This window comes from Lagopus muta, chromosome 24 (assembly GCF_023343835.1).
Source record: "Lagopus muta isolate bLagMut1 chromosome 24, bLagMut1 primary, whole genome shotgun sequence".
Lineage (NCBI taxonomy): Eukaryota > Metazoa > Chordata > Aves > Galliformes > Phasianidae > Lagopus > Lagopus muta.
In genome coordinates this window covers 3,133,988-3,160,689 of record NC_064456.1, presented here as the reverse complement: position 1 = coordinate 3,160,689, position 26,702 = coordinate 3,133,988, and the positions used below count along the sequence as shown (strand labels likewise).

General features: G+C 52.0%; 4 protein-coding genes across 15 annotated transcripts; all 4 read right to left on the bottom strand.

Moving 5' to 3' along the window:
* Positions 1–480: 480 nt before the first annotated feature.
* TRAF3IP3 (TRAF3 interacting protein 3) lies at positions 481–10,783 on the bottom strand. Of its 5 annotated transcripts, XM_048925966.1 has the most exons (18): positions 10,361–10,783; positions 10,094–10,227; positions 8,986–9,234; positions 7,848–7,962; positions 7,628–7,679; positions 7,439–7,463; positions 7,265–7,294; positions 7,083–7,178; positions 4,195–4,266; positions 3,793–3,933; positions 3,446–3,583; positions 3,184–3,319; positions 2,875–2,937; positions 2,737–2,796; positions 2,053–2,201; positions 1,098–1,160; positions 888–995; positions 481–723 (listed from the first exon to the last, which is right to left on the bottom strand). In XM_048925966.1, exons 3-18 carry the CDS (start codon positions 9,217–9,219, stop codon positions 640–642), a joined length of 1,566 nt encoding a protein of 521 aa, XP_048781923.1. In that variant the 5' UTR covers positions 9,220–9,234; positions 10,094–10,227; positions 10,361–10,783; the 3' UTR covers positions 481–639. The 5 variants fall into 5 exon arrangements, with proteins under 5 accessions (XP_048781923.1, XP_048781921.1, XP_048781920.1 ...); XM_048925964.1 differs by having other exon boundaries at positions 888–1,160; positions 8,986–9,250; XM_048925963.1 differs by having other exon boundaries at positions 888–1,160.
* A 101-nt stretch (positions 10,784–10,884) lies between these two features.
* Positions 10,885–13,804, bottom strand: LOC125684128 (11-beta-hydroxysteroid dehydrogenase 1-like). Its single transcript, XM_048925981.1, has 6 exons — positions 13,595–13,804; positions 13,058–13,188; positions 12,660–12,771; positions 12,362–12,547; positions 11,872–12,015; positions 10,885–11,795 (listed from the first exon to the last, which is right to left on the bottom strand). The coding sequence occupies exons 1-6, from the start codon at positions 13,680–13,682 to the stop codon at positions 11,551–11,553; spliced, it is 906 nt and encodes a 301-aa protein (XP_048781938.1). The 5' UTR covers positions 13,683–13,804; the 3' UTR covers positions 10,885–11,550.
* Positions 13,805–14,860: 1,056 nt separating this feature from the next.
* Positions 14,861–20,485, bottom strand: LOC125684127 (11-beta-hydroxysteroid dehydrogenase 1-like). 8 transcript variants are annotated; one of them, XM_048925974.1, is made up of 6 exons: positions 19,067–20,485; positions 18,312–18,508; positions 17,747–17,858; positions 16,927–17,112; positions 16,118–16,261; positions 14,861–15,436 (listed from the first exon to the last, which is right to left on the bottom strand). In XM_048925974.1, the coding sequence occupies exons 1-6, from the start codon at positions 19,152–19,154 to the stop codon at positions 15,216–15,218; spliced, it is 948 nt and encodes a 315-aa protein (XP_048781931.1). In that variant the 5' UTR covers positions 19,155–20,485; the 3' UTR covers positions 14,861–15,215. The 8 variants fall into 8 exon arrangements, with proteins under 8 accessions (XP_048781931.1, XP_048781932.1, XP_048781933.1 ...); XM_048925975.1 differs by having other exon boundaries at positions 18,378–18,508; XM_048925976.1 differs by having other exon boundaries at positions 15,319–15,557.
* A 3,310-nt stretch (positions 20,486–23,795) lies between these two features.
* Positions 23,796–24,693, bottom strand: G0S2 (G0/G1 switch 2). The gene is made up of 2 exons (XM_048926059.1): positions 24,597–24,693; positions 23,796–24,407 (listed from the first exon to the last, which is right to left on the bottom strand). The coding sequence occupies exon 2, from the start codon at positions 24,374–24,376 to the stop codon at positions 24,068–24,070; it is 309 nt and encodes a 102-aa protein (XP_048782016.1). The 5' UTR covers positions 24,377–24,407; positions 24,597–24,693; the 3' UTR covers positions 23,796–24,067.
* Between the last annotated feature and the right edge of the window lie 2,009 nt (positions 24,694–26,702).

Below are 26,702 nucleotides of genomic sequence, written 5' to 3'. Positions count from 1 at the left end.
GTGTGTGTGATGTGGTGTCACACCTCGTGTCTGAGCCCATGCTTAGAGCAAGGGACAAGCACTGCCATAAAGCCTGCACAGCTCTGATGGGTGGGAAAACCTGGCTCTGCCAAAGTAGTGTGCTGAGCATGAAAGAGAAGCAGACATGGCTGAGGGTGCTTGGCCATGAGGGAAGCTGGGGTATGGCTGAGCCTGGGCTGGGCAGGTGGTGTGAAGGGTGCTCAGCTTGGGTGGTATGCAGTTTTATTGCTGGATGCCAGAAAAGATGGTGTAGGGTGGAATATTTCCCATGCATTGAAACGATAAATGAAGGGAATTGCATTGTTGTTTCTCTATATGCACACAGCTTGGCTCCCAAATGCATGGGACACACGATCCTTGCTGCCCCCATGAGTCCGAGAGATGCCATTTGAATGGCTTTGTGCAGGGACCAAGCAGTGCAACCCTCAGTTAAAGAATAACTCACATGGAAGGGAAGGGTGATCTCCCCACATTTATTGGAGCCATGTCAGTTTGTCTGGCCGAGACCAGCTTGGGGTATGAAGCAGGCAAGGAGCGGCAGAAGAAGCACTGCAGTGAGGGCAGGTTGCTGCCAGCAGGTCAGGAGTCAGTTGTGCACGGAGGTCACTGAGGAGGTGCTCATGGTCTGTAGCTGGCCAGCACAGCAGCCGTGGCTATTGCTATCACTGCCAGCAGAAGAGGGAGCCAGTTACCGCGTTGTCTCTGCAAAAGGAAGCAAATGTAACCAGGAGGTGATGGGGAGAAGAAACCACTCATCCCATCCCTAACAGGCATGCTGCTCATCCTTCCACACTGCCCCCAAATAAAGGAGTGTTTCCCAGGGTGATGTGCAGCTGCCACAAGGAAGGGGTGAGGGTCGGTCCCACCTTCACAATCTGGCTTTGGTTGAGCTCCTGGCGGCACTGGCGCAGGCAGCTCAGGCAGCAGCGGTACTCCTCACTTAGTGCCTCCAGCTCTGCACGCAGCTCCTGGCACTTGGAGGAGGGGGAATGGAGGCAGGGGTCAGCAGGAGGGAGTCCTGTGGCTTCAGACACCCCAGAACAGGCAGGGCTCCCACAGCAGCTATGGTGCTTCACCTGTGTGTGGGCAGTGGGACGAGGGGGGATTTCCCCTTCTGCTGCTCGCATGCCCTTACATACCTACATAGGATAGAGCAGGTTTCAGTGTTAGGTGGGGGCCCAGACAGTGCCCTGGCTGCTCCCATCCTGTGATCTGCTTGCTTCTACTGCCGTCTTTCACATTATGTGAAAGAAAAGAAAGAAAAAAAAATAACCACTTCTTCTGACCACATACAAATCAGGATAAAGATGTGGGGTGGAACATCAGGGTTCATGTCCTTCTGTGCGAGCCAATGCAGCTGGCACCCACAGCTGTTCCCTTTTGCTGTGATTACACTCAGCTAAGCCCCTTCCCCAGGTGATGTGGGCACAGTCCTGGAGGAGTTAGTGGAACAGGTCCTGGTGTGTTCCTTAGCTCTGGTAAGTCATGGATCTTATTTTTATAAGTCCCTGTTATGAGTTCTACATTAAGATGTGTGAGACTGTTGGTGTGCAAGAACAGTTTGTGCTACTGGTTTTTTGTCCTGAAACAATTGCTTATGTGGTAAGCACCCTGCAGAAGGTCAGAAAACTGAGGGCTTTTTGGTCAGATGTTACAGGGTTTTTTTTGTTGTTATTTATTTATGAGCCTTCCTACCTCCCCCTCCCATGCTTCCTTTATGCCTAAGGCTTTGGCTGTTCAAGAGTGGCTTTATCTTTTTTCCTATGAACAGAAATGGGTTTGCCTGAAGCAGTGGTTCTAGACATGGCTGCTTGGTGCCCTGTCCCTGTCAGCAGAAACTGTGAGCTTCATCTGAGGCTGGTATCAGAACAGAAATAAAGCAGAGTAAATCCTTGTGGTGGATCCCAGGTGCAGCCTGCAGCTCTTGCTGCCTCCAGGAGCTTTAATGTGCTGTTTTTCTATGCTCCTGAGAGCACCTAAAAGGCATCCCAATCCCTGACAGGGTTGCTGTCCCAGCAGTGACTTCCTCACCTCTTTCTCCTTTGCTGTAAGCTGGAATGTCCTTTCCTGCATCTCATCCCTCAGGCTTTCTTCTGCCTTCTCCTTGGGATGCTCAGACATTGCATTTTGCATTTCCTTGGCAGGAGTGAGAGGTGGGTTCTGCATGGTGAAAACCTGATCTAGAAAACAGGCTGCTGGTGAGAAACACATCTTGAGCTCCAGTTTGCTTTGTAGCTTCTCTACTCAGCATAGTTTGAAGATAATATTTGCAAGCTATGTACAGAGAGGAGCTCAGTTATCATAGGCTTGCCTCTCCTGTAGATGCAAGCTGATAGTCTTTAGAGAAATGTTTTCAAGCACTTACCAATGGAAGGGAGGAAGAGCTTAAGTTTCTTTTACTGCTTTCTTTAAGTACAGAAGTACAGCTGTAATTGCAGCTACAAGCTGATTTTTTTTTTTCAAAATGGCATAGCCACTGAAAAAGAACTTGGAATGAAAACCATTTATTTTTTTGTAAAGTATCTGCCTCAAAAATAAACTTGTCTTTTAACGTTAACTACTGAAATATAATCATAGAATCGTAACTAGTTTTGTGTAGCTTTAATATAATCCTTTATTCTAAAGAAATACAGACTTCTCCTCTCCTGGAGTCACTTCTGACATTCCCATGTCAAGTTAGAGCAGCTTTAGGTGGAAGTTAGAAAGTTTGCTGACCTTTCCTTTGCACCACCACTTCCTGTGTTTTCTGCTCATTGGTCTGGTTCTGCATCAGGTCTGGGGACAAAACAAGATGCTGTCGTTGCTACAGCAGTAATGCAGAGCTTTCACATTGTACTTCTTTGTGTTACTCACTGTGCAGGTGGCTGATTGTTGCCTCCAATATTAGCTTCTGATTTTGCTCTTTTTGCAATTTACCTGAAATAATAAGAAAACCAGCATTCATGCAAATATCTACATGCAGGTATGGAAGTTTCCCATTCCACCCTTTGTTCTGAAACCCTTTTAATCTTTAATTTGGGACCCTTTGGAAACCAAAGGCTCTCAGTAAGCTGAGGTTATGCAATGCATTCAGATACAGATTGCTTTGGGTGTACTAGGCTCCAAGAACCAGGGCTTTCAGATTATGTCCTTGCTTTCTGCCCTTCCCTGAAGGAGTGGTACCTTCGATGTTGCAGATACGCTTGGCTTGGAGCTGGTTGTCCTGCTGCAGGCTGTCAGCACGCTGCTGGAGCTCGGCATGCTCGTGCTGCAGGAAGTCCAGGGCCTGGCAGAGCTCCTCATTCCTTGTAGCCATGTGCTGTGGTGAGAAGCAAGGACTGGGTGTGCAGTAACAGCAACTTCACCAAAGGGCTTTTGTATGAAATGATCTCAGCCTGTGAGCTGTTTGCAAATCATGCATTGCTCCCATGGGGGTCTGATGTACCTGCAGTTGGCTTTGCAGGGCATGAAGGTTGCTCTTGAGCTCGCTGTGTGCCTTGGCCATCTGGGCCCACTCGGATTTGAGCATGGTGTAGTGCTCCTTCCAGAAGGCAAGGTCCTCCCTTGCCACAGCCAGGCACCTCTAAGAGAAACAGATATGAGCCCCGCTCCAGGTTATTAAAAACAGCATAAAATAAGCACAGGTTGTCATTACCTTTGGACTTTGGGTGGTAGCATTAAAAAAAAAAAAAGTAATTTTGCATCTTTGCAAACAGTAAACTGGTTGTTGCCTTTCCCTGAAATAAAGGGGCTGGATGAGATGCAAAGCCAGGTGTCAAACGTGTTTCTTACCTGAGAGTTTTGCAGCTGCTGCTCTGCCTGGAGTTTGTCCTCGAGCATTTTCTGCAGAGCCTCCTTTGCCTTCTGCTCGTAGGTCTGCTTCTGGTCCTCCATCTCTATCAGGATCTTCTTCACACACTCCTTTGAGTAACTCTTTAAAGGAAGAATCAGAGTGCTTGAGGGGTTTTATCTGATATATTCCTAATCTTGCTAAGACTGAATATTAGCAAATCCACACTGTGTAAATGCAACTGCTAATTTGCTATGAAATATTGCTTCAGCAAAGAGGAAAAATACTTTTCAGATCCGTATCTAATCAGATTACTCTAGAAACTGAGACCTGACCCAATTACATGATTCAGTTTTTCATGCCTTTCTTCAGCCTTGCTTGTTGCTTTGACAATCAGACCTTACCTGGGTGCAGGCCTGCAGCTGATTTTCCAGGGCCCTCAGTTTACACTTGAGTTTATCTTCATTCAGCTGACCCTGGGGAAAAACAATTGGACCAGTGTATGCGATCACGATTTACACATTCTGCCTCCAACGCTGTTAGTTTGCATTTAGTTCATTTTCTTCTATAATACTGTGTTTAAATTTGGTCAAAGTATTTCAGTGCTTAGAGTTCCAGTAAGACTTCAGTCTCAGAATAAGTGGGTTGCGGGGGAAGTTAAACCTTTACACGTGAGACCCTTCCTGAGGTAGAACTGCTGCCTGGCCACAGGGCTGTGAGTCCCAGCTGATGGCTCCTGCAGTGCTGAGCTCTCATCCTGCAGCTTGCATGGGAAACAGATCAGGTCTGCATTGTGACACTGAGCAGCTGGGCAGGAGGATGGATGACAACAACAAGGATTCGTTTTTCCTGTTATCATCTCGGTGTTTGTTGGGCTTTTTACTTAGGTTTTGTGAAACCAGACTGCATGCAAATTCAGATTCAATTTCTAGCAGAGTTCACATATGCTGTTTTTTCACTACTGATACTGAGAGCATCGTTATTGTTTCTGCTTGCTGGTGTTTGAAGCTGGGCTTTTGAATAAGCAGCTCCTTGATGTTTGGGGAAGAGCTGTCAGACCCAAGCCAAACCTGACTCTCTGGTGTCTTAGCACTGTTTAAATTGGCACAGGAATAAGTTTACAGTCCCAAAGAATAAAGCTTCCCAGTTCGGTTGTCAGTACAAAAATAGCCTGAGGGCTATGTCCCCTTAGAAAGTAGGTGGCATATTGCAAAGCATTTTAAAATATGAAATATTATGCCTGTCTTTCCTTTGTGGTTCATTTGTTCTGCTGTATGCGGAGGCTTACAAAGGAGGGCAGTGGTGTTTCATGGTTGTTGTGCACTGTGCAGAGTACAGGGCAGCAGAGCACCGGCCCCTTCCTACGCTGTACAGCAGAAATGTGCTGGCAGGCTGCTTTTATGGAGATGCAGTTTATAAGTTGGCAGAAGAACATACGGGGCTGAGATTTCCCTATAGGGAATAAACTGCCTGTTACCAGACCGAGTGGGTTTGTGCAGATACGTGGGAGGACAGAAGTAGTTGTGCTTCTGACCAGAAAAGTTACGTGAGCTCATCCTGGCCAAGCCTTTGTGCTGATGGTTATTGACATGAAAGGGGCCAGCTTAAAAAAAGCAAACCACCACACAACAACCAAACCCTGCAGCTATCACTGTCAGATGGTCTTTCCTCTCCTCTCTGGTGATTTTTGATCATCACTCAGAGTCCTGGTGCAGGAGCCCAGGGGCAAAACTCCAGGTAGGGGAGAGGGCTGAGGTTAATGGGTTCAAAAAGCGTCCACTCTTGGAGATGCTGGATTGGAACCCTTGATAGTCCTCATCCTCAACTCTGAAGTTACCAGGCTGAGCAGCTCCAAACTTTTTGCTTGAAAACTCTGCTGCTGCGTTTCTCCATGACTGCCACTTCAGTGACTTTAAAACTCTTCTGTCTGGCAGCTGTTGTTGTCCTGTGGCTGATGAACTGTTTCCAATACTCCTTGGTGAGCCATTTGGAATAGCTGGTGTGAAGCAATAACTGCTTTTTCTGGAGGGCTTCCACTTTGCACAAACACAATGCTTGTGCCAGGAAAATGGGTCCATGAAATCACAGTAAAGCATGGGATGTGACAGAGCTTAGATTCTACAGGGCTGTAAGGCACTTCCAAGTGCTGGGTTCAACTTCAGAAGGTAGAAATGGAAGCAAATGTATTAAAGAAATAATTTTTAAGAAGAGAACAGCTCTAAAGTAATTTAACAGCCATAGGAAAGACTGTGTTTTCTGTGCCTGCCGGTACTTTTGAATCCATCAGTTTTACAACAGACAAGAGCTGAGTGTCAGAGCTGTGGCAGGAGAGTCTCCATCCTGGAGGTAAAACCATGGGGGGATGCAGGGGGCTGATCCCCACAGCATTGCAATGCTCCCATCCTCCTGCACGGCGTGCAGCTGCTCTTTCAAACTAGAAGCATCTGAGCATCTCCTTAAATCACCCTGACCACTTCAAGAGTTGCTGCCAGATCACCCGTGTACCTGCAGCCCCAGGTCTTTAAAACCTCAAATACTGAGAGGAATTTAAAGCTGCCACAGCATACAAGGGACATCCAAACCCACCCACAGCATCCCCTGTCCCTTGCCCCTTCCCAGCATGGTGCTGCCTGCTTTGCTCTGTGCCTGCGGTGCCAGCACTGAGTGAATTTGTTTAATTCATAGCCCCCAGTGAAAGGCAGAGGGAAGCCTCCTTTCTGCAGCAGAGACAGCAAGAAGCAAAGTGCACCCACCTGTTTCTAATCTGAGGTTTCATGGCTACTTCATGCAGTGTGTCAGTGTGTTTTTTCCTCCTGCATTATGTTTGAAGAAGCAAGTGAAGGCGGAAGCTTCTAACCACAGTACATCTAACACTTGTTTTTTACACTCTCTCGCCCTATCGCTGCTTTTGTGCCCTAACAGAACTTTCAAACCCTTTTTCTGATGGTATGATGGACTCTCTATTAACGTTTGATTTAACAACCCTGCATAAAACGCTTCCTATGTCCCTAAAGAATGAGCCCTAAAATGCACTGCCTCCACTTTACCTCCTGATAAGGACAGAGGGAAAAATTTCAAGCACACGTCCCCTCAATTTCTCTCTGATTTGCGTTCAACTTGCCCTAAACAGAAAGTGGAGAGCGAGAAAAGAAGCACTTTGTTTTGCAAACAGTGCTGCATGTGTAGCATCTCCAAAGTGCTATACTGAGACACAGAAAAGCGAGCTCCATGGGACTGTGGTTACATGGTCTGTCTGTCCCTGCCCCGTGGCAAAGCCCCCAGCTGCCTGTACCTGCCAGGACTTCTCAGAGGCGTGCAGCAGTGTGGCGAGCAGCTCCTGCAGGATCACCATCTTCTGCTTCAGCAGCAGCTCACGGTGCAGGGCCTCCTGTGGGGAAGCAGCCCTTGGTCTGATCATGATAATAATGTATGGTTGTTCTTGCTCCAGGGCTGCTTGTGGTGCCTGGTGCCTACCTTCAGGTAACCAGAGAGCTGCACGATTTCCTGCAGGAAAGAGGAAGTATTTCAGACCATGGAGTTGTTTCAGTTCACAAACAAATAACAAATGGGCTACAGCATTCAAATGCTGTGAAATCAGCTGGAGGCAGCAGTGGGAACAGGGCTGTATATCGTGTGTATATTGCTTACCTTATTGAAAACTGTATTTCCACAGCTGAAATGGAAAAAGAGAGCACACTTGTGAGGTGAATGCAAGCCCTTACAGCATCCCAGACCCCAGCTCTCTCCTTGTGGGCACAGTGCAGCTGTCTGCAGGCTGTGTGTTATGGCAGCAGGGAGTGGGCATGGCTGGGTTGTGCCTAGGGGAGGAGGGCTTACTCTGTCTGTTGGCCTGAGTCCTTCACCCTTGTGCTTGCAGGAGTCTGAGTTCCTGTGAAAATAAAGTGAAAGGATGCACCTGGGGCCCTAAAGCTCCTCTCTGTGCATGTGCTGAGCTCTGCTGAGCAGTGCTGAGGAGGTGCAGCTGTAGCCAGGAGTAATGGGGATGTGATGCTGTGGTGCTCAGGGGAAGAAGGGCCATCGAGTGCCCCTCACCTACCTCGGGAGCTCACAGAGGTGCGTGGCCCAGGGATGGCTTCAGCCAAAATGCCTGTAGGACTGCTGAGCCCAAGTGGGGCGAGTGTGGATGGGCACACGGGGTGACTCCATGGGCGCTGCAATGAGAAATGGCTGGTGTCAGGGTCTGTGAAACAACGGGCAGAGGGCTGCAGCTGGGTCCAGCTTTGTGCCTTTGGTGGAAGAAGAATAGTGAGGTGATGCTGAGAGCACGGTTGTTCCCATGGGGATCTGCTATTGATTTTGCACAGGATGCAAATCTAGAAGGAAATCAGTTTGTCTGCTGGGTGTTTTGCATTGCATCTTTCTGCAGATCTGAGGCTCCATGTTCCTGTTAGCTGGGCAGCACAGGGCAGGCAGTGGGGAGCAGAGCATCAAACACATCACCATACAATCATAGGATCATAGAATGGCCTGGGTTGCAAAGGAGCACAATGCTCATCCAGTTCCAACCCCCTGCTGTGTGCAGGTCACCAACCAGCAGCCCAGGCTGCCCAGAGCCACATCCAGCCTGGCCTTGAATGCCTGCAGGGATGTGGCATCCACAGCCTCCTTGGGCAGCCTGTTCCAGTGCCTCACCACCCTCTGGGTGAAAAACTTCTTCCTAATATCCAGCCTAAACCTCCCCTGTCTCAGTTTAAGACTATTCCCCTTTGTTTTCCCATCATCCCTGGATGTGTTTAAAAGCCATTTGGATGCAATGCTCAGGGGCATGATTTAGCAGAGGGTGGTTAGTGTTAGGGTAGTATGGTTAGCTTGCGATTGGGCTTGATGATCTTTAAGGTCTTTTCCAACCCGAGCAATTTTATGATCTTTGTTCCTGCTAGCAGGGAAGGTGATGGAAGGAACCCAGTTGTTTACAGTGCAGTTCTCGTGGGGGGGGGGGGGGGGGGGGGGGGGAAAGTAATTACAGAAGTGCAAAACTAATTTAGCAGACAGGACAAGGGGTTGCACTTGGAGGAACAGCAGCAGCTCTCCATTTGGTTCACATTTAGCTTAGCAAACAGGAAGGAACACGCTGCGAGGGAGGTGACACACTTTGCCCTCGGCTGTCGCAGCCCATAAACAAATGCGGCCGCTTTGCACATCAGGGCCCCGACGCGGTGGAGGTGAAGCATTACCTGGAGCAGGACGGGTGCGCTGAGCTCCCCGGCGGTGCTGCCAAGGTTCCTCCTGCGCAGGAACTCTCTCTGCCGTGGGCTCTGTGGCTGCTCCTCGCTGCGGCCTGGCCGCCGGGCGCTGTGTGCATGGCCACGGCGCCGCAAGGCCTCGCGCGTCTCCTGCCGCCGCTCACACTTCTCCTCGTAGCTCTCGCCTGCACGCCGCGGCCGGCTCCGTTCTGGGGGGCTGATCATGGCGAGACCCCCGTCCTGTTAAAACCAGGGGCTGGTGGTGGTTATAGTGAGATGTGCTGTCTGTGAGCTCAGTGTGCTCATCACCCATCCCACCCTGCGCTCTCTGCTCGTTGGGGGTGGGTGCTGCGACCCGCGCAAATTCCTCCTCTGCTCTGTATTTGGGGATATTCTGTGGCCCGAAACCAGGTGGGCGGCTGAGCACCTGCACTATTGCACCATGTGCATCTGCAGGGTGAGTTTCTTTGTCAAAAAAAAAAAAGACAGCAAAACTTTGTTGGTCTCATTCTGTCTCAAGCAATTAGGAAGTCATTGAGTTTAACGGGGGGGAAAAATATGCGAGCAAGTAAAAACCCATTTATGTATATAACACTACTATGCTTGTTAGTCTACAGTGAGCCTCTCCTTTGGTCTGGATGTGCCACCAACCAGCATGCTGCTCCTGCACCGGGCAGAGGAAGCCCCTGCAAACCACAGCATGCTGCAGCATGGGGCTGTGGGGCCGGGTGATCCGGTGCTTCCGAGAGATGGGCAGCACTCCTATGCTCTGTGTTTGTCTGAATATGCCATTCTGAAGCTTCCAAAGCATCTCTAATTTTACCTGACGCTTACTGAGCGATTCCAGCAGCGTTCTACTTTTTGGTGGTTGTGCTGGTGGTTCCAGCAGAAGGGGTTTGGGGCTACGAGAGGCTGAGCAGGTTATTTCCACGTCTTATTATCTGTACCACAATGACCCTGCTGTTCCCATCCATAGCTCACTCACCCTCTGGAGCCCCGCTGCCCACCTGGCCGTCCCTCAGGCCTCCTTGCAGCACTTCAGTTAACCAGAAGTTGTTGTAAACCAAGGTAAGGCTTAAACACGCGGTCCGTTACTCACCCCGAGCTGAGCAAAGTGTTGAGGCCTTCTTGGTGAGAGAATACTTTATGTCCTTCTGCCACTGCCTGAAGTTACCCTCTCTAATTACCAACCGTGTCCTTTAGCTTTGCTTTTCAACCTGTTAACGTTTCTTGCTTCGAGGGAAACAAACAACAAGAAACGTTTCATGTTACCGCCTCCCTGTGCCCATCACAGAGGGGTGGAAGAAGGGGAAGAAGCAGCGTGGTGAGAGGGCAGCGCTGGAGCTGCAGGCCTGCAGGCACTTACCTGGCCGTGCCTCGGTGCAGCTGGGTGAGCGCGGGGCTGCAGGGCACAAACACTGTGTCCTCTGGGTGCCCACAGCTTCGTGCTGCTGCTGCCTCACTGTGTTTCTTTCTGTCGAACAGGAAGCGTTGGGGCCACAGCCTGAGCCCTGGTTCCTGTCCTGCTCGCGCAGCGTGAGGTTTGGGGTTATCTTGGGGTGCCAGCAGCTCCCACTGCCTGTCCCTGCGGCTGCCTCCCTTATCAGAGCACTGGTCCCGGCAGCACTGGGTGACCGAATCACTCCAGGTTGCTTTGGGGGTAAAGGAAATCCAGGGAGCAATGCTATTATTGTAAGGCTTCTCGCAGATTGAAAAGGAGGGAAAAAAAGTGTGTTTCAGGAGAGGTCACGAACGGCAGAAATTCATTAAGGTCTTAGAGATGTGAAAGCTGCGTTAATGCAAATCATGGGGTGGGTTTAAGCAGCTCTGTGCTGAGAGGGGCTCTGCGCATACTCCAGTGGAAGAGGAACAAAACTCAAACCAGAGATGCCACAGAGTAATGTAGGATTTATTGCTCGGAAGTAAGGGTACAGGCAAAAACCACTGTAGTGTAAGGATCCTCTGTTTGTCTTTGCTGGTTGGTTGATGGGGGTTGGCCCAAATCCCCTCTCAGAAGGAGCTCGGAGCTTTGTAAGTATGCAGTTCTGCTTTATAATCCTCTTCCATGAGTCTCCAGTCTAAATAATTTTATTATTATTATTTAAAATATTTAATTGCAACTGGGTCACTGCAGATCTTCATGTAGTGCCAATCTGAATCCCACCACCTTTCCTTCAGAAGCACAAGGCTGTGTTCTACAGGTCCGGTGCCTTCCATATCCATAACTTTTTGACTGACTCCTCCATTTGGAGAGATGTGGGGGAGATGCAGCAAAGCACACGGAGCAGTTGGGGTCCGGGTGCTGCCTGCATCCCCCAGCCTGCTCCTAATTCTGGCCTTGCAGAGCCCTTTTGGGGACCCCCACTGCCTGCGAGGAGCCATTTACGGGCAGCATAAATAAACATTTTTATGTTGTGTCGTAGGCTCCCAGTGCCCAGTGTTGTGCAGACAGTTCCCAGCCACGCCGCCTTCAGAAATGGCCCCAGCACTGCTTTGGGGTGGGCTTTTCTGGAGGCCCCACTGCCCATAGGGAAGTGTTGGCCGCTCAGAGCTGTGCTAATGCCCCGAGCCCTGGGGCGGCGGTGCTTTCTTGATGTTTTCCACCTGGTAGTTGCTCCTGATGAGGCCACCCAGGAAGTCAGGGGCAAAGTCCCTCAGCAGCAGCGTTGGGGTCACGCTGCTGGCAGGGTAGTGCAGCTCATGCTGACGCAGGGCCCCGCTCCGGATGATCTCCAGTGCACACTCCTCCTTGGGTGCTGGTGTTCCCTTAATGACGTGTGAGACCATCTGCACCGCGTTCTCTGCAGTGACAGAAGGACAGCTGCGTTGCACCAGGTCCACGTTTTTATCTGTGAGCCTCGGTGGTGCTGAGCTTACCTGTGTTAATATAGCCCAGGATGCAGAGCGTGATGGAAACGTTGACGTTTTCTATGATGAATTCATGCCTCAAGGAGCTGAAAAATCCTTCCAAGGCAAACTTAGTCGCACAGTAGGGAGCAGTGAAGGGTAAGCCAACTTTACCTGGACAGAGGCGCAGGGTCAGAGCTCACCTGTGCTGGGTGGATGCGGGGCTGCACGGCTCTGCCTGCCCCTGCCTTTCCTATAGCTGCAATGTTGTAACGTGAGCAACCTATCTTAAATGCTTTAGGGAAGGAAAGAAACATTTAAAGCGCAGCACGTGGCGTGAGAGACCTTTGTTGTGAGCTGCACTGTTCTCGTTTTCCTGCATATATACCTGTGTATGACAAACGTGTGTATAACGTGTGGTCATGCAGGTAAGCCTGCAGAATTGCACTGATTGCAATGCATGCACAGAGATGAGTAGGAAAGGCACGAGGCAGGGAGAGACGGGCACTCATGTGCTCACCTGCCACGGAGGAAATCACCACGATGCTGCCCTCGCTCTCCTTCAGCATGGGCAGGGCAGACACGGTCATGGCCACATAGCTGAGGAAGTTGGTCTCCATCACCTTCCTCACGTGATCCACATCCCCGTTGAAGAAGTCAAAAAAGCTGTGGCCAATGTGGTTCAGGATGAGCATGTCAAGGCCTCCTGGAAGCAGAGTGTGTTGGATGTTTGCAGCCAGCGTCTCAGCCCCAGGCTGCGTTGTGGTGGCCAGGGTGGCCCCAAAATGTAGCACAGGGTTTGGGCGCTTGCTACGCACCCCAGGTGATCTCAGCCTCTTTCACCACCTCCTCAGCAAAGGCTGTGCTCTCCATGGAGCCGCTCACATAGCGGGCAGATGCAGCACCCAGATCCAGGCACTTGTCCACTACCTGGGGACAGTGAGAAAGGCACTGGTCGAGGTGTTGGGGGTGGCTGGCAACCCTTCTCCCTTTGCTGGGGGGATGTTGCTCAGAGGGACATTTCCTCTGCAATAGTTGAATCCCATGGAGGAAGAAATGCTGTGCTGTCAGCATTGAAAATACAATTTATGGTGGTGTGCTGAGGAGCCTGCTTGGAATCCAGCATCCCTGTGAGCATGGGATGGGTGGATAGCTGAGCTCCTGCCTGCCCGCGGGGGTCTGCATTGCAGCCATGCTCACAGTGCCTGCTGCCCACCTTCTGCAGCTTGGCCTCCGTCCGCGCCGTGACCAGGATGTGGGCTCCCATCCGTGCCAAGTGATACGCCATCTGCTCCCCAATGCCACTGCTGGCTCCTGTCACGATCACTCTCTTTCCCCGGAGCATCTCTGGAGGGGATGCAGAGCTCAGGGCTGTGCACAGCCTGTACCACACCCTCGTGCACGGCTCCTTTGTGCCGCTGCAGGATGCAGCTGCTGCTGCTGCAGCCCCCAGCCGGGCTCCAGCCCAGCGTGGAGCTGCTCTGCATTTGGCAGGAGTTGACAAAGAACATGAATAAATATTTACAGCGGTAAACTGCGTGTCTCCAAAACAAATCTGTTTGCTCAGAGTAAGAATGCGAGCCTCGCAGACCCACACAGCACCCCATGAGCTGCTCCTGCGTGGGGAAAAGCTCTCCCACCTCTTGTGCACCTCCTGTGCTCTGCTTTTCAGCTGCTTTGGATGCCCCCGGGTGGTGCGGGCTGGGCAGCAGCCCGGCTGCCTGCTGCTAAGCGTGCATTTTCAATGACTTACCTTCGCTGAAATTCCCAGGTCCTGAGTAAAAGTACACGGCCAGCCCCAGCCCCAACAAGGGGATGAGAACCTTCAGGAGCAGCCCCATTCCTCTGCCAGCGCTCGGGTTGGAGCAGACGCACAGCCGAGGGGAGCAGTGGCTGCTCTGAGCTGATCCCTGCAGGTCTTCTATTCTTCTATATTCGATCCTATTCCCTTTGTGCTCCCTGCAGTTTAGCAAACATTAACCTAATAGAGGGCGTTGTGCTGGACTTTGGGCTGACTCTTTGCACCCTTCTCCTCCTATCAATGTCCAGGGTGTTTTCTGAGGCCACCCTGGGAAGCTGCTGCCTGATGGAGATGTGGGTTTGTTGTTTGGTGACTGCTGGTGGGGCTGGGACACCCGTGTCCCCCCTTTCAGACCTCTCAGCTTTCTCTCTTCCACTTCATATCTCAAACTGAGCCCAATTTTCCCTTCCTCCCTGGTGCCACGAGGGTTTGTTGGTCAGCGCTGACCACTGAGATGCAGGGTCATACAGATGTTGGGCAGAACAGGGCTGGCCCTGCTGCTGTTTTTGGCTTGTGCTCTGTAACATCACCATTGGCACAGTGCTGACAGCTCCTGTGTGGCTCTTAGACCCACAAAATTGCACTCTCTCTTGAGGAATCCAATGAGGCAGTCTGTGAAAGGCACTTAAAGAGCCAAGAGGTGAATAATGAAGATCTTCACTTTCACAGGTGTTCTGTGTCACTGCTAAGCACCTGCCTGGGCAAAGGGCAAACTGCCTCGCAAATAATTTTCCCAAAGAGAAATTTAAAGGGCAAAACCTGCTCTGTACACAATGGGTGTCAAGATAAGGAGAACAGAAGTGCAGCTCCAGCTTCCTATAGATAATGAGGAGCAAAATGATCCTGGGGGGCGGCCTGGGGATGGGGTTCTTACTTCATCTTGCAGCAGGCAGCGATCAGAAGGGTGGGCAGTGATTTTGGATGGAAGCACCGGTCAGATATCAGTGCTGGGGTGAGGGGAGCTGCGTCACATCACTGCAGGCTCATGCTGAAGTTTTGCCTTCAGTGAGCACTGTGCTTAGTGCTGAGCTTATGGCTTAGGGCAACACCGAAGCAGCACTGTGTGTCCAGGGGCGTTTTGTAGTTAGTGTCTGTGTAAGGGACTGTACCCCGAAGAATTAACTTGCTGAATAGATTTGCATTGAACTTGGACTTTAAGCTAAATGAAAAACAAGCTAGACTGTTACTCTTCCAATGAGATAATGGTTTATTGCAGCATTCAATAATTAAAGAAAGGCGGGTCCGTGGAACGATGCCCATTCGCAGCAGCGTTTAGTAATGGAAAAAGAGATTAAAACCAAAACAACAACAAAAATCCACAGAGCACACAACAAGGTTAGTAAGCTGCACTTAACAATTACTTAGTTACTACTTTCCCCAGCTTTGGGGAAAGGCTCCAATCAGGACGGCTTCCAAGCAGGAAGGGTGCACCTGCAGGAATCCGCAGCTCAGCCGGGGATCCCAGCCGGCTCCTCTCGGGGGCGAGGCGGTTATTAAAGCTTAACTGACGGGGGAGGGCTGCAAGCACGGCTGCGGCCAGCAGAGGCGGCTGTCGGCCCGGCGGTGGCATCCCTCAGGCCGCCCGCAGCCGCTCGGGTCGGTACCGCTGCCGCACCAGCAGGTCCAGCAGTTCGGCGGCCCAATCCCGCAGCAGCAGCGGCAGTTTGGTGGATGCATAGCGGTAATAGACCTCGCGCTGACGCAGGGTTCCTCCTTTGATGATCTCCAGGGCGCATTCCTCTTTGGGAGCCGGGGACATCAGGAGAACGTCGGCGGCCGCACGCATGGCGTTCTCTAGTTGAGGGACAAGAGAGGTTTCAGTAGGGCTGCCCTCTGCTTGTCCTTTTGATGGTTTGCCTGCGATGAGCGAGCTGCAGAGCTGCCTCTGTTCCTACAGCTAAATGTAGTGTGTGCACTGGAAAACAGAAGCAGCTTCAAGTCGCTCCGTCATTGCCTTCGCTCCCGTCGCTCGCTGCATCGGATAAGATTAATGGGAGATGTGCGGCTGGTGCTTCCACTGAAACTCATTGAATTTTAGGCTGTCCCAGCCTGTGCACTGATTGGCTGATTTTTATAGAACCATGGAGTCATTATGGTTGGAAAAGAGCTCTGAGATCCCCAAGTTCAACCCCGCCATCCCCCCTGTGACTCTGTCCCCAAGTGTCACATCTCCACGGCTCCAAACACCCCCAGGGATGGTGACTCTGCAGCCTGAGCTGCTGCCTGACTGCTCTTCCTCAGAATACCTTTGTCCTAATATCCTACCTGAGTACAGCACAGGGAAACAAATCAGTCTGGAGTCTGTTTTTTGGTGGAAGAGAGGTAGGAGCCTGCTGAGAGCAGAGGTGATGCTGCACTCGCTCCCACTACAGCAGGAAAAGCAGCACTGGAGGTGGGGGCACAGGAGGGGAGGGCACAAAGCTGGGCATGTGATGCTCAGTTTCTGGGCAGCCAGATGGCACGGATGGAGCTTACCAGTGTCAATGAAGCCAAGGATGCAGAGTGTGATGGAAACGTTAACGCTCTGGATGCTGAATTCCTGCCTCAGGGAGCTGAAAAATCCATCCAGGGCAAACTTAGTTGCAGAGTAAGGGACCGTAAAGGGAAACCCAACTTTACCTGGATACAGAGTGAAGTTCCATTAAAGCATGGAAAGCTGCAGCAGCCTCTGTTTCTGCTTCATCAGATAAAGGATTTTAGCCAAAGGGAGTTTACTGTTAGGGGAAACGTCACCCTGGCACCTGAGCAGCAGGACTGCAGAGCAGTCCTGTCAGCTTCTAGCTCTGTCACAGTCTGAAGTCCAGCAGCACGTGTCACAGCTCTGCTCAGGTGTGAGCCACAGGCAGCAGCCATGGAGCAAAGTTTGATCTCCTGCCTCTGGGTGCTGAGTGGAGCTGATTCCCAGCAGCCAGCAGTGCCGGGGCTGCAGCTGCTGTTAATTTAATCTCCTGACTTAGCAGAAACTTATTAGAAAAGGCTCTGCAAACATTTGCAGGATCTTGACCTGGCAAACCACAACGAACCGTCAGAGGAACAGTGCAGTGAGAAATGACGGCATTTCCCCTTTTCTTTGTAGAACTGGAGCTACGTGAGCTCTGCTGCACCGCTGGGTGTGGGATTTAATCACCAGGTGGGGCAGGGGGATTGCATCAGAAATGCGAAAAAGACCTGGAAACTGTGGTTGCTTTGGGTGTGTTAAGTAGTTCTGGCTCCTCTGAGGTGCAGATGTTTCTTACAGAAACCAACCCATGGAATCCCACGTCCCAGACCTCGCTCCCACTCACCTGCCATGGAGGAGACCACCACGATGCTACCCCCGCTCCGCTTCAGCATGGGCAGGGCAGAGACTGTCATGGCCACATAGCTCAGGAAGTTGATGTTCAGGAGCTTCTGGACGTGTCCAACATCCCCATCAAAGTAATTGAAGTATGACTTGCCAACGTGGTTAAGAATCAGCATGTCGAGGCCTCCTGGAAGCAGAGGAGCGGGCATTAGTTTTGGGTGGGAAGGGGCTGCTGTGGGCAGGATGGAGCCTTTCTTGACAGCAGAACCAGTGCAACCAGAATGTTTTGGGGTCAGTGTCACTTGGGGTTGGTTTTTTTGGGTCAAAGCTGCGGCCTGCCATCTCTGGAGTTGGGATGGCCTGGATGGTGGCTGCCAACGAAAACATGCTGGAATCAAATAACTTGTCCCAGATGAGAGCTGTTGTGTCCCTTTCCCTCCCCAGTTTGAAACACAAATAACACTGCAAAAGGGAGATTGCTCTTGAGCTATCTGGGCTCATTTTGGGAGAGGGAGACACGGCACTGAGCTGAGCACTGCCATTCTGCAGTGATGACCCACGACCACAACAGCAATGCAGCTGTGAGCTGCTACATGGCTTCACCCCTGGTAGCAGCAGTGATGAAACCCAGGATTGCGATATCAGGACAGGATGTTAGGAGGGCACGGGGATGAAATCCAGAGGGCAGTTTAGGCTCTGCTGGAGCGATGCAGGCTGAGCTGCAGGGCGCAGAATTAAGGGAAACCTTTTCCCATCCCCACTTCTTTTTGCTTTTGTGGCGCACAGCAACAAAGCAGCGTGCTGGGGAGCTGCAGACATACCCAGTTCAGCCTCGGCCACCTCCACCAGCTGCCGGGTGGTGGCCATGTCCTCCATGCTGCCGCTGACCAGCCGTGCTGAGCTGGCCCCCAGCGCCCGGCACCTCTCCACCACCTGCGATGCAACGCGGCGCATCAGGCCCTGCAAGCTGGGGGCTGCGCTCACCAAAACACGCCTCAGCCCCCCAAACCTCACTGCAGGGTTTCTGGGAGCCTCTGAATCTCTCGGGCTCCCTTTGAAGTTTATTCCTCTGGTGAATGCATGGCCTGAGGCCGTTTGGCTCCTCATCAGTGCCGTCTGTGCTGGAATTGTGTGTGTAGGTTAAGTGGGAGCTGATAGATCACTGCAGTGGAATGAGGGTGTGTGTGGCTGCAGTCTGTGCATATGCAGACGTGTACTTCGCCGAGCAATTCAAACATACAGGGCGTGCAGTGCGTGCCTGCAGGAGGCCCATTTCTGTGCATGCAGGAGCTCTGGAGAGCGTAACTTTGCACACCCGTGAGCAGAACTGCACGCATCTGCTCTCTGTGCCGCTGCAGTTCCATGCAACCGTATTTATGTATATACCTGCAATGTGAGGTTGGCCTTCCTGTGTCTGTGTGTGCATGTGTGAGTGCCCAGCTTGCCATTTACTTGCTGCAGCTTTGCCTCCGTCCGCGCCGTGACCAGGACGTGGGCTCCCATCCGTGCCAGGTGATACGCCATCTGCTCCCCGATGCCGGTGCTCGCTCCGGTGACGATCACACGCTTCCCTTTCAGCATCTCTGGGGACCAAGGCACAGGAGTTTAATTTATCCAAACCCTATTTGAAGAGAAAATAAAGCCCCCTAATGCCTTCAAGTAGAAGCGAATGGCAAGACGAATGCAGATCTTCGTGCTCTGTCCCGCTCATCCTCTTCCCTCCCCTGGAAATGCTGTACCCAGGAGCAGCTGCAGCTTGAACTGACCACAACAGCACAGTTCTTGGCTCCTTCAACAGCTTTTCACACATCAGGACGCAACTTACAAACACCCCAGCTATTCTGCAATGAAAAACACGCCATCAGTGCATGCTGCAGAACTTAAAATCCAACATTAGTTAGTTAGTTTGCGCTTCAATGCAAAGTGCTCAAAGCTTTCTTTGCTTCAGGAGCCCCTGCCTCCCTGCTCCCCCAGGAGCTGCATGTTGCTTCTTCCATTTGAGTCCAGATCTCTGCTAAAACTGCGCTCCATCCTCAGCCCTGCCACAAAGGCTTGGTCCAACCTCTGCACATCTCCGTGCCAAATGCCCAAATGGGGCTTTTAATATTTTGCATCAGGACAGATTCCCCTGCGATACTCACCAGGTTTGAAATTCTCCCTCGACGAATAAAAACAGAAGGCCAAAACCAGTCCCAAAATGGGGATGAGAATCTTTTGCAACAAACCCATCGTAGGAAATGGAGCAGGAAGAGAAAAGAGGAAAACAGCCTCTGCTGAGCTGCTCCCGGACACAGCAGCAATGACAATCCTTCAAAACCTGTTGGTGCGGGAGCCGTGGCTCCCAAAGCACTGGGAAGTCACAGTGGGGTTGGTGAGAGAAGCAAACACTTCAATCTGCTCCCACGGAGCTGGGGAGCCGTGGCCTAACCAGTGGTGCTGCTGCGGGCTCTGCCCGGCTCTGTTCATATTTCCTGTCCCTACGTTAAAATGCAGAATTTTGCACAACACCCTGGAAGAGGTGTGTCCTTGCTGAACAGCATCAAGTTTCACTCGGAGAACATCAGAGGCAGAGTGCTGCAGGTGGCCGGGGCTCCTCTTTAATGCCCGCTGGCTCTGGATGCATGCAGCTGCAGCACCCATCTGGATGGGACCCTCCACGCAGGGCAGTCACCTCTCTGCATCCCAGGGAGGAAACCACGGAGGCAGCATTTGCTTTTTCACCTCACCCTGCTCCTGAGAGGGCTGAGCTGAACCCCCTCAGGGCTGCACCCCCAGCTCCAAGGGGAGCACCGAGAATCCTGCAGGCAAGCACTGAGAGTTGTGTTTTTTTGCAGAGAAGTCACAGTCCTCGTGCTGCCTGCTTGGAGCGCTGCGGGAGCTTTGCTGTTATTTGTAAGTGAATGCAGTCCAAGGGAAAAACATGTCACATCCGCTCCTTTGCTATGTCCAGGCAGCAGCAAACCCAGTGCCACTGATGGTGTGGGAGAGAGCTGGGAGCTGCCCTGCAGAGCACTGACACTGCTACATGAGGTGGGCACCGTGTGCTCCCCGCAGCCTTCGCTGCTCCCAGTTCTGCTCTTTTACTTCAGACCCAACTTTCTCCTGATAAGAATCACTTCGCCCACATTTGGTCCCATAACAGCGCTGCAGAAGCTCTGCCCCTTCCTGAGTCCCTTTGCTTTGAACTCGGGTTGTGATCACAGGGCACTCATCTCACTGCTGGGCTTGAGAAAACAAATCCCTCAGCCCTGCCTCATCCGTCCTGCGAGTGGGGAGAGCTGCTGTTGTAATCTGTTGTTATTACATAGCATGAGGATGTTGTGGGAAGCAATAGCTGCCAGCCTTGGTGCGGATGCTGCAGAGCCCCCACCCCAGCTGTGCTCTGCTGCCCATGGGGATTTTTCCCTCCCTCCCCATCACCTGGCATCGCTGCGCCTCACTCCCACTCAGAGCTTTTTCTGGGTTTGTTTTGCTTAAGAACTTGTTTTTAACCTCTTCTGGAGGGCGGGGAGCAAAGAAAGTGAGAGGAGGGCAGGGAGGCTGTGGAGGCATTTTCTGATCCCAGGAGCTGAATTCAGCCCATGGAGCTGCTTCTGGCTGCGCTGCTGCCAGATCCTCATAGGGGTCACTGCAAGGGGAGCAGCTCCACCTGAATCCTCCTGCCTGCTCCCTCCTGCTGCGTGTTCCCTCCTGCTGCATGTCCCTCCTGCATCACCCAGCCCCTTGCAGCCAGTGTTTTCCAGCACTGGGATTGAGGCAGGCTCCTGCATGCACCGTGGGGACACAGAGGCATTTGGCAGGAACTAGAATACAGCTTTTTGTTCTCCCTTTTGAAGGATATTTGGCTGTTTTTAACCCATTAGCAAATCTTTATTAAATGTAGAGGGTTACACTTTTCCCCTTGTTTTCCTCTTCTTTTCCCCTCATTTTCCTTTATCCTGTAGACATGAGACCCTTCCTCATACTCTGCTCTCCCAGCATTCTTTACCATGAATGCAGGTCTTTCTTTACAGACAGGGGTGCCCCCATTACGTGCTGTGGTGACTGTGGGATAGTTTGGTTTGACTTTGTGCTTGCACTCACTGCTGTTTTAGAGTAAATCCTGTCCAGTTTGGGCCTTTTCTAAGCACTGCATTTATTTTTTTCCTGTGTGACCAAATCAGGAGTTTCTGCCTCTATGCATTCCTTTGGCTGCCCTGTGCCTTGGCCACTCTCCATGTTCCTGATGCCCTTGCTGCTGTGTAGGAGAGGCTAATATTTTTATCTGGGCCCCTAAATTTAGCCTGGCAGCTCTCAAAACATGCAGAGCCCACACTCCAAATAGCAGGCGAGCGTGCCGAAGACATTCAGCTCATGCCCTTGAAGCCAACGGCCTGGGCAGGAGGGCTGCTGCATTCCTGGTGCCCAGCTCTGCCACGAGGGCCTGAGCTGAAATCAGATCTCTGTGGCTGTGCTGCCAGGTTGGCAGAGGCAGAGAGGTATCAGATCTTGTGCCAGCTGCAATTTGCCCGAGGACTTAATGCACCTGATCTACAGGTCAGAGCGAACTGCATTCAGACAGGTCCTTAAGGAAGCAGAGCAATAGAAATTGACCCTGGGTGGCTCCAGCGATGTGCTGCACCTTGGGCAACGCGTGGCTCTCCTCGAGAGCTTATCCCTCACTGCGTGGCTTTAACTCAGCCTCAGATGCTCCCTGTGCTTGCCTCAGATGTCCTCGCAGCACTGGCTGTGCAGCACACCTCCTGTCTGGTTACTCCCCAGTATATCCCAGTCACAATTTCCTCCTGCAATTCGCACCTGGTCCACGTGGATGCGTTTTGCTGATGGCACGTGGCTGTGGCAGGTGCTGTTTGGGGGGGTTGTGCCATTGGGTATCAGGGTGGGGGCTCAGGGATGGGGCTGGAAGCTGCCTTGTTGGAGGGGTTTGCTGTGGGACAAGGACTGGGACGTCTGCAGAGCACTTTGGTCTGCTGCATTTGGCAGGTCTGCCATTGATCACAGTTACAGTGATGTTCACAGAATCACAGAATTGTAGGGGTTGGAAGGGACCTCCAGAGATCATCGAGTCCAACCCCCTGCCAAAGCAGGTTCCCTACAGCAGGCCGCACAGGTCGGCATCCAGGCAGGTCTTGAACATCTCCAGAGAAGGAGACTCCACCACCTCCCTGGGCAGCCTGTTCCAGTGCTCCGTCACCTCACTGTATTCAAATATTCACTGTATTCAAATAAAACTGCCTTCCTTTCAGTTTTTCTGTTAGTCACCGTATAGTTGAAATAGGACCTTATACAGTCATTGTGCATCAGCCATCGATGCTCACCTGATCCACAGCCCCAGCTGAAGCCCAAGGCACTGTCGCAGAAGTGGCAGCACACGGCTCAGCCCCACGAACTGGGGGGCAACTCGTGAGATAGGAGGCAGAGAAGCAGGACGCGGATTTACCGAGTTGGCTGCAGCATCGCCGGCGCGGCTCTTGAGCTGTCTAATCCCGTGAGCTGCCTTAGGAGCAGCTATTTTGATTGTGCCACAAACCTCTTTGCTTTAAGCTCATAAACCCGTGACTGGATAATGGCAGAGAGGCGGCGAGGGCGGCGGGGTGCAGTGGGACGGGGCTGCGGTGTGCCAGCAGCATGGGGTGAAGCCCAGCACTGCGGGACAGACGTGATCCTCAGCTGGGGCTGACCCTTGCCGTTACGCTGGCTGTGCTGTGGGGACACACAATGTGCTCCACCATGGAGCCTGGCCTCAGGGTGCTGCAGGCTGCGACCCTCTGCCCCTCTTTGCCTCCAAATTCCCATTGGTGCTGGGGTCACTCTGCCTCACCAAAGGCCAAAGGGTTTGGTTAAAGCCCAAATCAAATCATTCTCCAAGGCCTTTTTTGTTTTTTTTTTTAAACTGGACTCTTCTTTTATTTTCCCTCAAGGAAAAGGTACTTTGCTCTTGGTTCAAAGCCTGACAAGAAGCTCTGTGTGTGGATTCTGTCTGGATTTTAATCCTGACTCACAGCTCTGGGAAGATCTGTGTTTGTTGTGGCTGTCAGGCAGTGCTGCTTTGTTTTCCAGCCCCTCCTGCAGTTTGTAACAACTGTTTGCTTTTAGCTCCTAGTTTCTATGCATGCCCCTATCCTTGCCCCACTGCCTTTGGCACTGAGCAAACAGGGATTTTCTCCCCCTTCCCTGCTTGTCAAGGATAATTTCTCCACTGTTCTGTAGCATGGTCAGAATCTTTAAGCTGCAGTTTTCTGCAAAGTTTAACATTAGTGACACAGCAAGAATCTGTAGTGCTCAGAACTAACCCTGGGAAGGTTTCGAACAGGTGAAGGCTCTCTAAGGATGCTGACAGCACTCAGATCCCTGTTTCTACCACTCCCACTGTGCTGCTGTGTCTGCCCATGTAGCAGCTTTTCCATTTGTGACATGGGGAGCAAACACTTCTCCACAATCAAGTGCCAGGCTCAGGAAGGATCCCAACCAAAGCAGAGCATTGCTTTTAGCTGTGCCCATAGCCTGGTAGAGATCTGTGGGGGACAGACAGGTTTTTCAGCAGCTCTGGGTGCACGTGGACATGGCAGAGCCCTGAATCTATGCCATCAAACTCAGATAACCCCGGAAGGAAGATCCCCACCTCCAGCTTTGGGAACGTGGCTTGTGAGCCAACTCCTCCCCACACAGTGACCCATTTTTGGAAGGCAGCAGCATTTTTGGAGTCGGGCAACTCCAACACTCTGCCCTGAGCTGCTGGACCAGGGGAAGGAGCTCTATGGAGAGGGTTGGTTTACTGGCCACAGCCATTCATGAAGGGGCCGGAGGCTCCTGCAGAGCACAAACAAAACTCATCCTGTCCATGAAATGAATGCAGCTAGAGAGCACTGGTACCATATAAAATATTTATTGATTTTGCAAAACGTTGTAAAACGCATCTGTAGTAAAAATAAGAAACCACGCCGTGCATCTTGCACATTTTTATACCAACAAAAGGTATTTTTTCCTACTGCTGCACAGCAGCAAATAAAACCGTTCCTTTCTTTCAAGTCCTGCACTTTGCAGTCTCCTCATTCAGCCAAACCTTCGCCCTTCTCACTGGAACCACCATCACTGCGACATCAGGGCAGCAGAGCCGTGTGCTCGGGTGAGCAGTGGGTCCCTTAGGATGCATGCTGCCTGGTCACCAGCCCCCGCTGCACCGTTGACAATTTCTTGCTCTGCTCCAACACCAAATCCTCCTGCTTCTGAGGGAGAGCTGGCTCTCGAGATGGGGTCGGTCTCTTCTCCTCCTCCTCCTCCTCTATCCTCCCTTCGGAGGTGAAAGGGCTGCACACTGCCTCCACCAGACCGATGACCACACCGAAGAACGCCAGCACGCTGCCCAGCATGTACAGCTTCACCATCTTCCTGTTGGGCTTCTGGCTGAGCATCTCTTTAGCAAAGGGGATCAGCTCGTGCATGGTTTCCATCTCTGCACAGCAGCGTAGCAAGAGCTCCGTTCTGCGAGAGGAGAGCAAGAGAAGGGCACGTTAGTGTAGCTCAGCGCTCCTCTCCATTGCAGACACCGCGATTTCGTTCAAATGGACATTTCTGGCTTTTGCCAGAGGCTGCCTTAAGGATCGGGGTCGGGATCAGGATCGGGCCCGCACCCCGCGCCGTCCCAGCACCGCTCCCGGCGCTCCCCCTTACCCGAGGCCGCCCTGCGGTTGCGGTGCCGTTGCTGTTCTCAGTTCTCTCAGCCCTCACTGCGCTGCCCGCAGCTCCGCCCGGCTCTGCCCGCTGCCCGCTGCAGCCGCCTTATATCGGCACCGAGGGCGGGCGGTGCCGGGGGGGGGCGGGCACTGAAAGCACGAGCTGCCCCCCTCCACCCCCCCCCATTCTTCCTCCCCCCGGCATTGGCTGCGGTCCTGGACAGCCTAAAAAAACCTTTATTTTTTTAATCTGCAAAACTTTTCCCTCCCCTCCGGTCTCGTTTCACAGCAGGAGGGCTTCTGTGAGCGCTGCTCTGTGGTTGCTTCTGTAAGCAGCGTGCTTAGGTTGTATATTATGCAGGTTTATCGAGTCAGTGCTTGGCGGGGGGGGGGGGGTTGAAGTAGTATCAGTAGTGTTTAATCTCTGAGCTGGTGGATGTAAGGTGTTGTATATGGAAGTGGGGTTTGGATTCAGCAGTACTGATGTTCTCATGCTGCCCATTTTCACAGTGAATTCACAGAATCATAGAATGGCCTGGGTTGAAAAGGACCGCAATGATCATCTCTTTTCAACCCCCTGCTATGTGCAGGGTCACCAACCAGCAGACCAGGCTGTACAGAGCCACATCCAGCCTGGGAATTGGGTACAACCATCCAGGTACAGCCCAACAGATGTGACCCAGGATGGGATGCAGGCACTTTAAAGACTACTGCAGGTTGGCAAAGGGACCCATCAACAGCTGTGAGATGCAGTGTGTGTCAGCACCTTGATTTGTTCAAATAAGGGAACAACTGGCAATGACACCTGCAGTAAAAGCTACAGGCTGCTTCTTAGATCACACCGTCCTTCTCCCAGTGCTGAAACTCTGTAGCGCCCCGCTGTAATTTTAACCTCCCTTATGATGCATGGAAAGAGCAGCGTATTTCCTTACAGGGGAAAAAAAAGAGCACAGCACTGTCACACTGCTTCCCTGGCTCGCTGCCCGATAGCGTTGCATCAATACCATGCATTACATCAGCTGCTGCTGCTCTCCCTGCACCTCTGGCTCTGCTGGTGCACCTATGCAGCGTCCCAGCTGTGCTCTGCAGTCGGTAATTCCTGCTCTGCAGAGCTAAGGGCGCTTCTGGGGATGTGTGCAGTGTGAGCTGGTGCAGGAGGAGGTGCTGATAAAGGGGTAAAGCCCAGAGGGAGCCATGGTGAGAGGTGGAGGAATCTCCTGGCTCAGCATTGTTGGGGTGGGAAAGACAAGAAGAGACCCCGAGCCATCTGGGAATGGCTGGAGCTTGTGTTGTTCTGTCCTTATTCTGGATGACCTGAAAAGCTGCTCTATGAGGCAGCGTTACCCAAATTATGGCCTAAAATCAGCAGTCTGCCTCATGGTTAAAGGACCCCAAAGTCCTGCTTGCATCGCCAAGCCTGTCTGCAGTCCATGTGCTGCTTTCTTCCCCTTTTTTTTCCTGGCACACCTGCTGTGCGACTCCCTGCCCACGTGAGGCCGGTGGCAGGCGGGCGCTGGGTTCCTCAGAAACGAAAGCAGTGGGTGCATTGGTTTTGTTCCCTCTTCCTCCTTGCTCAGCTGGTCCCTGTGCTGTGTGAGCAGTGAGTCAGCCCTGTGCTCACATCCCGCACGTAGAGGGGACTGCGGCCATCCCCGTGCTGCTGGGAGGTGCTTGGGCTGCAAGGGAAATTTGGGGTGGTTTTTTTTCTTCTGAATGCACTTAGGAAATTTTATTGCAAGGCTGGCTGTAAAAGTTGCTAAAGAGGCTATTCCTCCTTACTGCCTGTCTATTTATTTTTTTCCCTTCTTAAAATAAAGTCCTTATCTTCTCTGCCAAGTTGGCGGCAAAGGTTGCAGCCAATTCTTTGGTTCGAGCCACGTTTTTCCACTCTGCAGCTCTTTGAAAAGCGAGCGCTGCAGAAAAGATAGCCAGAGGAGACAGCAATCAGACAGGGCAAGTTCAAGGTCGTGCTCCTGCCCAGGGCAGGCTCTGCTCCCACCCAGAGTGCTGCAAACTGCAGGACGGTGCAGGCTGTGATCCCAGGCAATGCAGAGGGTCTGAGAGGTGACACTCAGCCTGAAAAATACGAAGTTAAAAAGAAAAG

Bases quoted from the DNA above. Each gene is read 5' to 3' on its own strand.
- G0S2 (XM_048926059.1), bottom strand. From the start codon at position 24,376: ATGGAAACCATGCACGAGCTGATCCCCTTTGCTAAAGAGATGCTCAGC.
- LOC125684128 (XM_048925981.1), bottom strand. From the start codon at position 13,682: ATGGGGCTGCTCCTGAAGGTTCTCATCCCCTTGTTGGGGCTGGGGCTG. The intron at 12,772-13,057 runs GTGGGCAGCAGG...CACTGTCCCCAG, and splicing joins CGGAGGCCAAGCTGCAGAAG to GTAGTGGACAAGTGCCTGGA. The intron at 11,796-11,871 runs GTAAGCTCAGCA...CTGTCACTGCAG, and splicing joins CCTGGGCTATATTAACACAG to AGAACGCGGTGCAGATGGTC.
- LOC125684127 (XM_048925971.1), bottom strand. From the start codon at position 19,154: ATGGGTTTGTTGCAAAAGATTCTCATCCCCATTTTGGGACTGGTTTTG. The intron at 18,509-19,066 runs GTGAGTATCGCA...CTTGGTCCCCAG, and splicing joins GAGGGAGAATTTCAAACCTG to AGATGCTGAAAGGGAAGCGT. The intron at 17,859-18,311 runs GTATATACATAA...GTTGCATCGCAG, and splicing joins AGGCCAACCTCACATTGCAG to GTGGTGGAGAGGTGCCGGGC.
- TRAF3IP3 (XM_048925964.1), bottom strand. From the start codon at position 9,219: ATGATCAGCCCCCCAGAACGGAGCCGGCCGCGGCGTGCAGGCGAGAGC. The intron at 3,584-3,792 runs GTAAGAAACACG...TGTTTCTCTTAG, and splicing joins AGCAGCTGCAAAACTCTCAG to AGGTGCCTGGCTGTGGCAAG. The intron at 2,797-2,874 runs GTGAGTAACACA...TTTTGTCCCCAG, and splicing joins AACAATCAGCCACCTGCACA to ACCTGATGCAGAACCAGACC.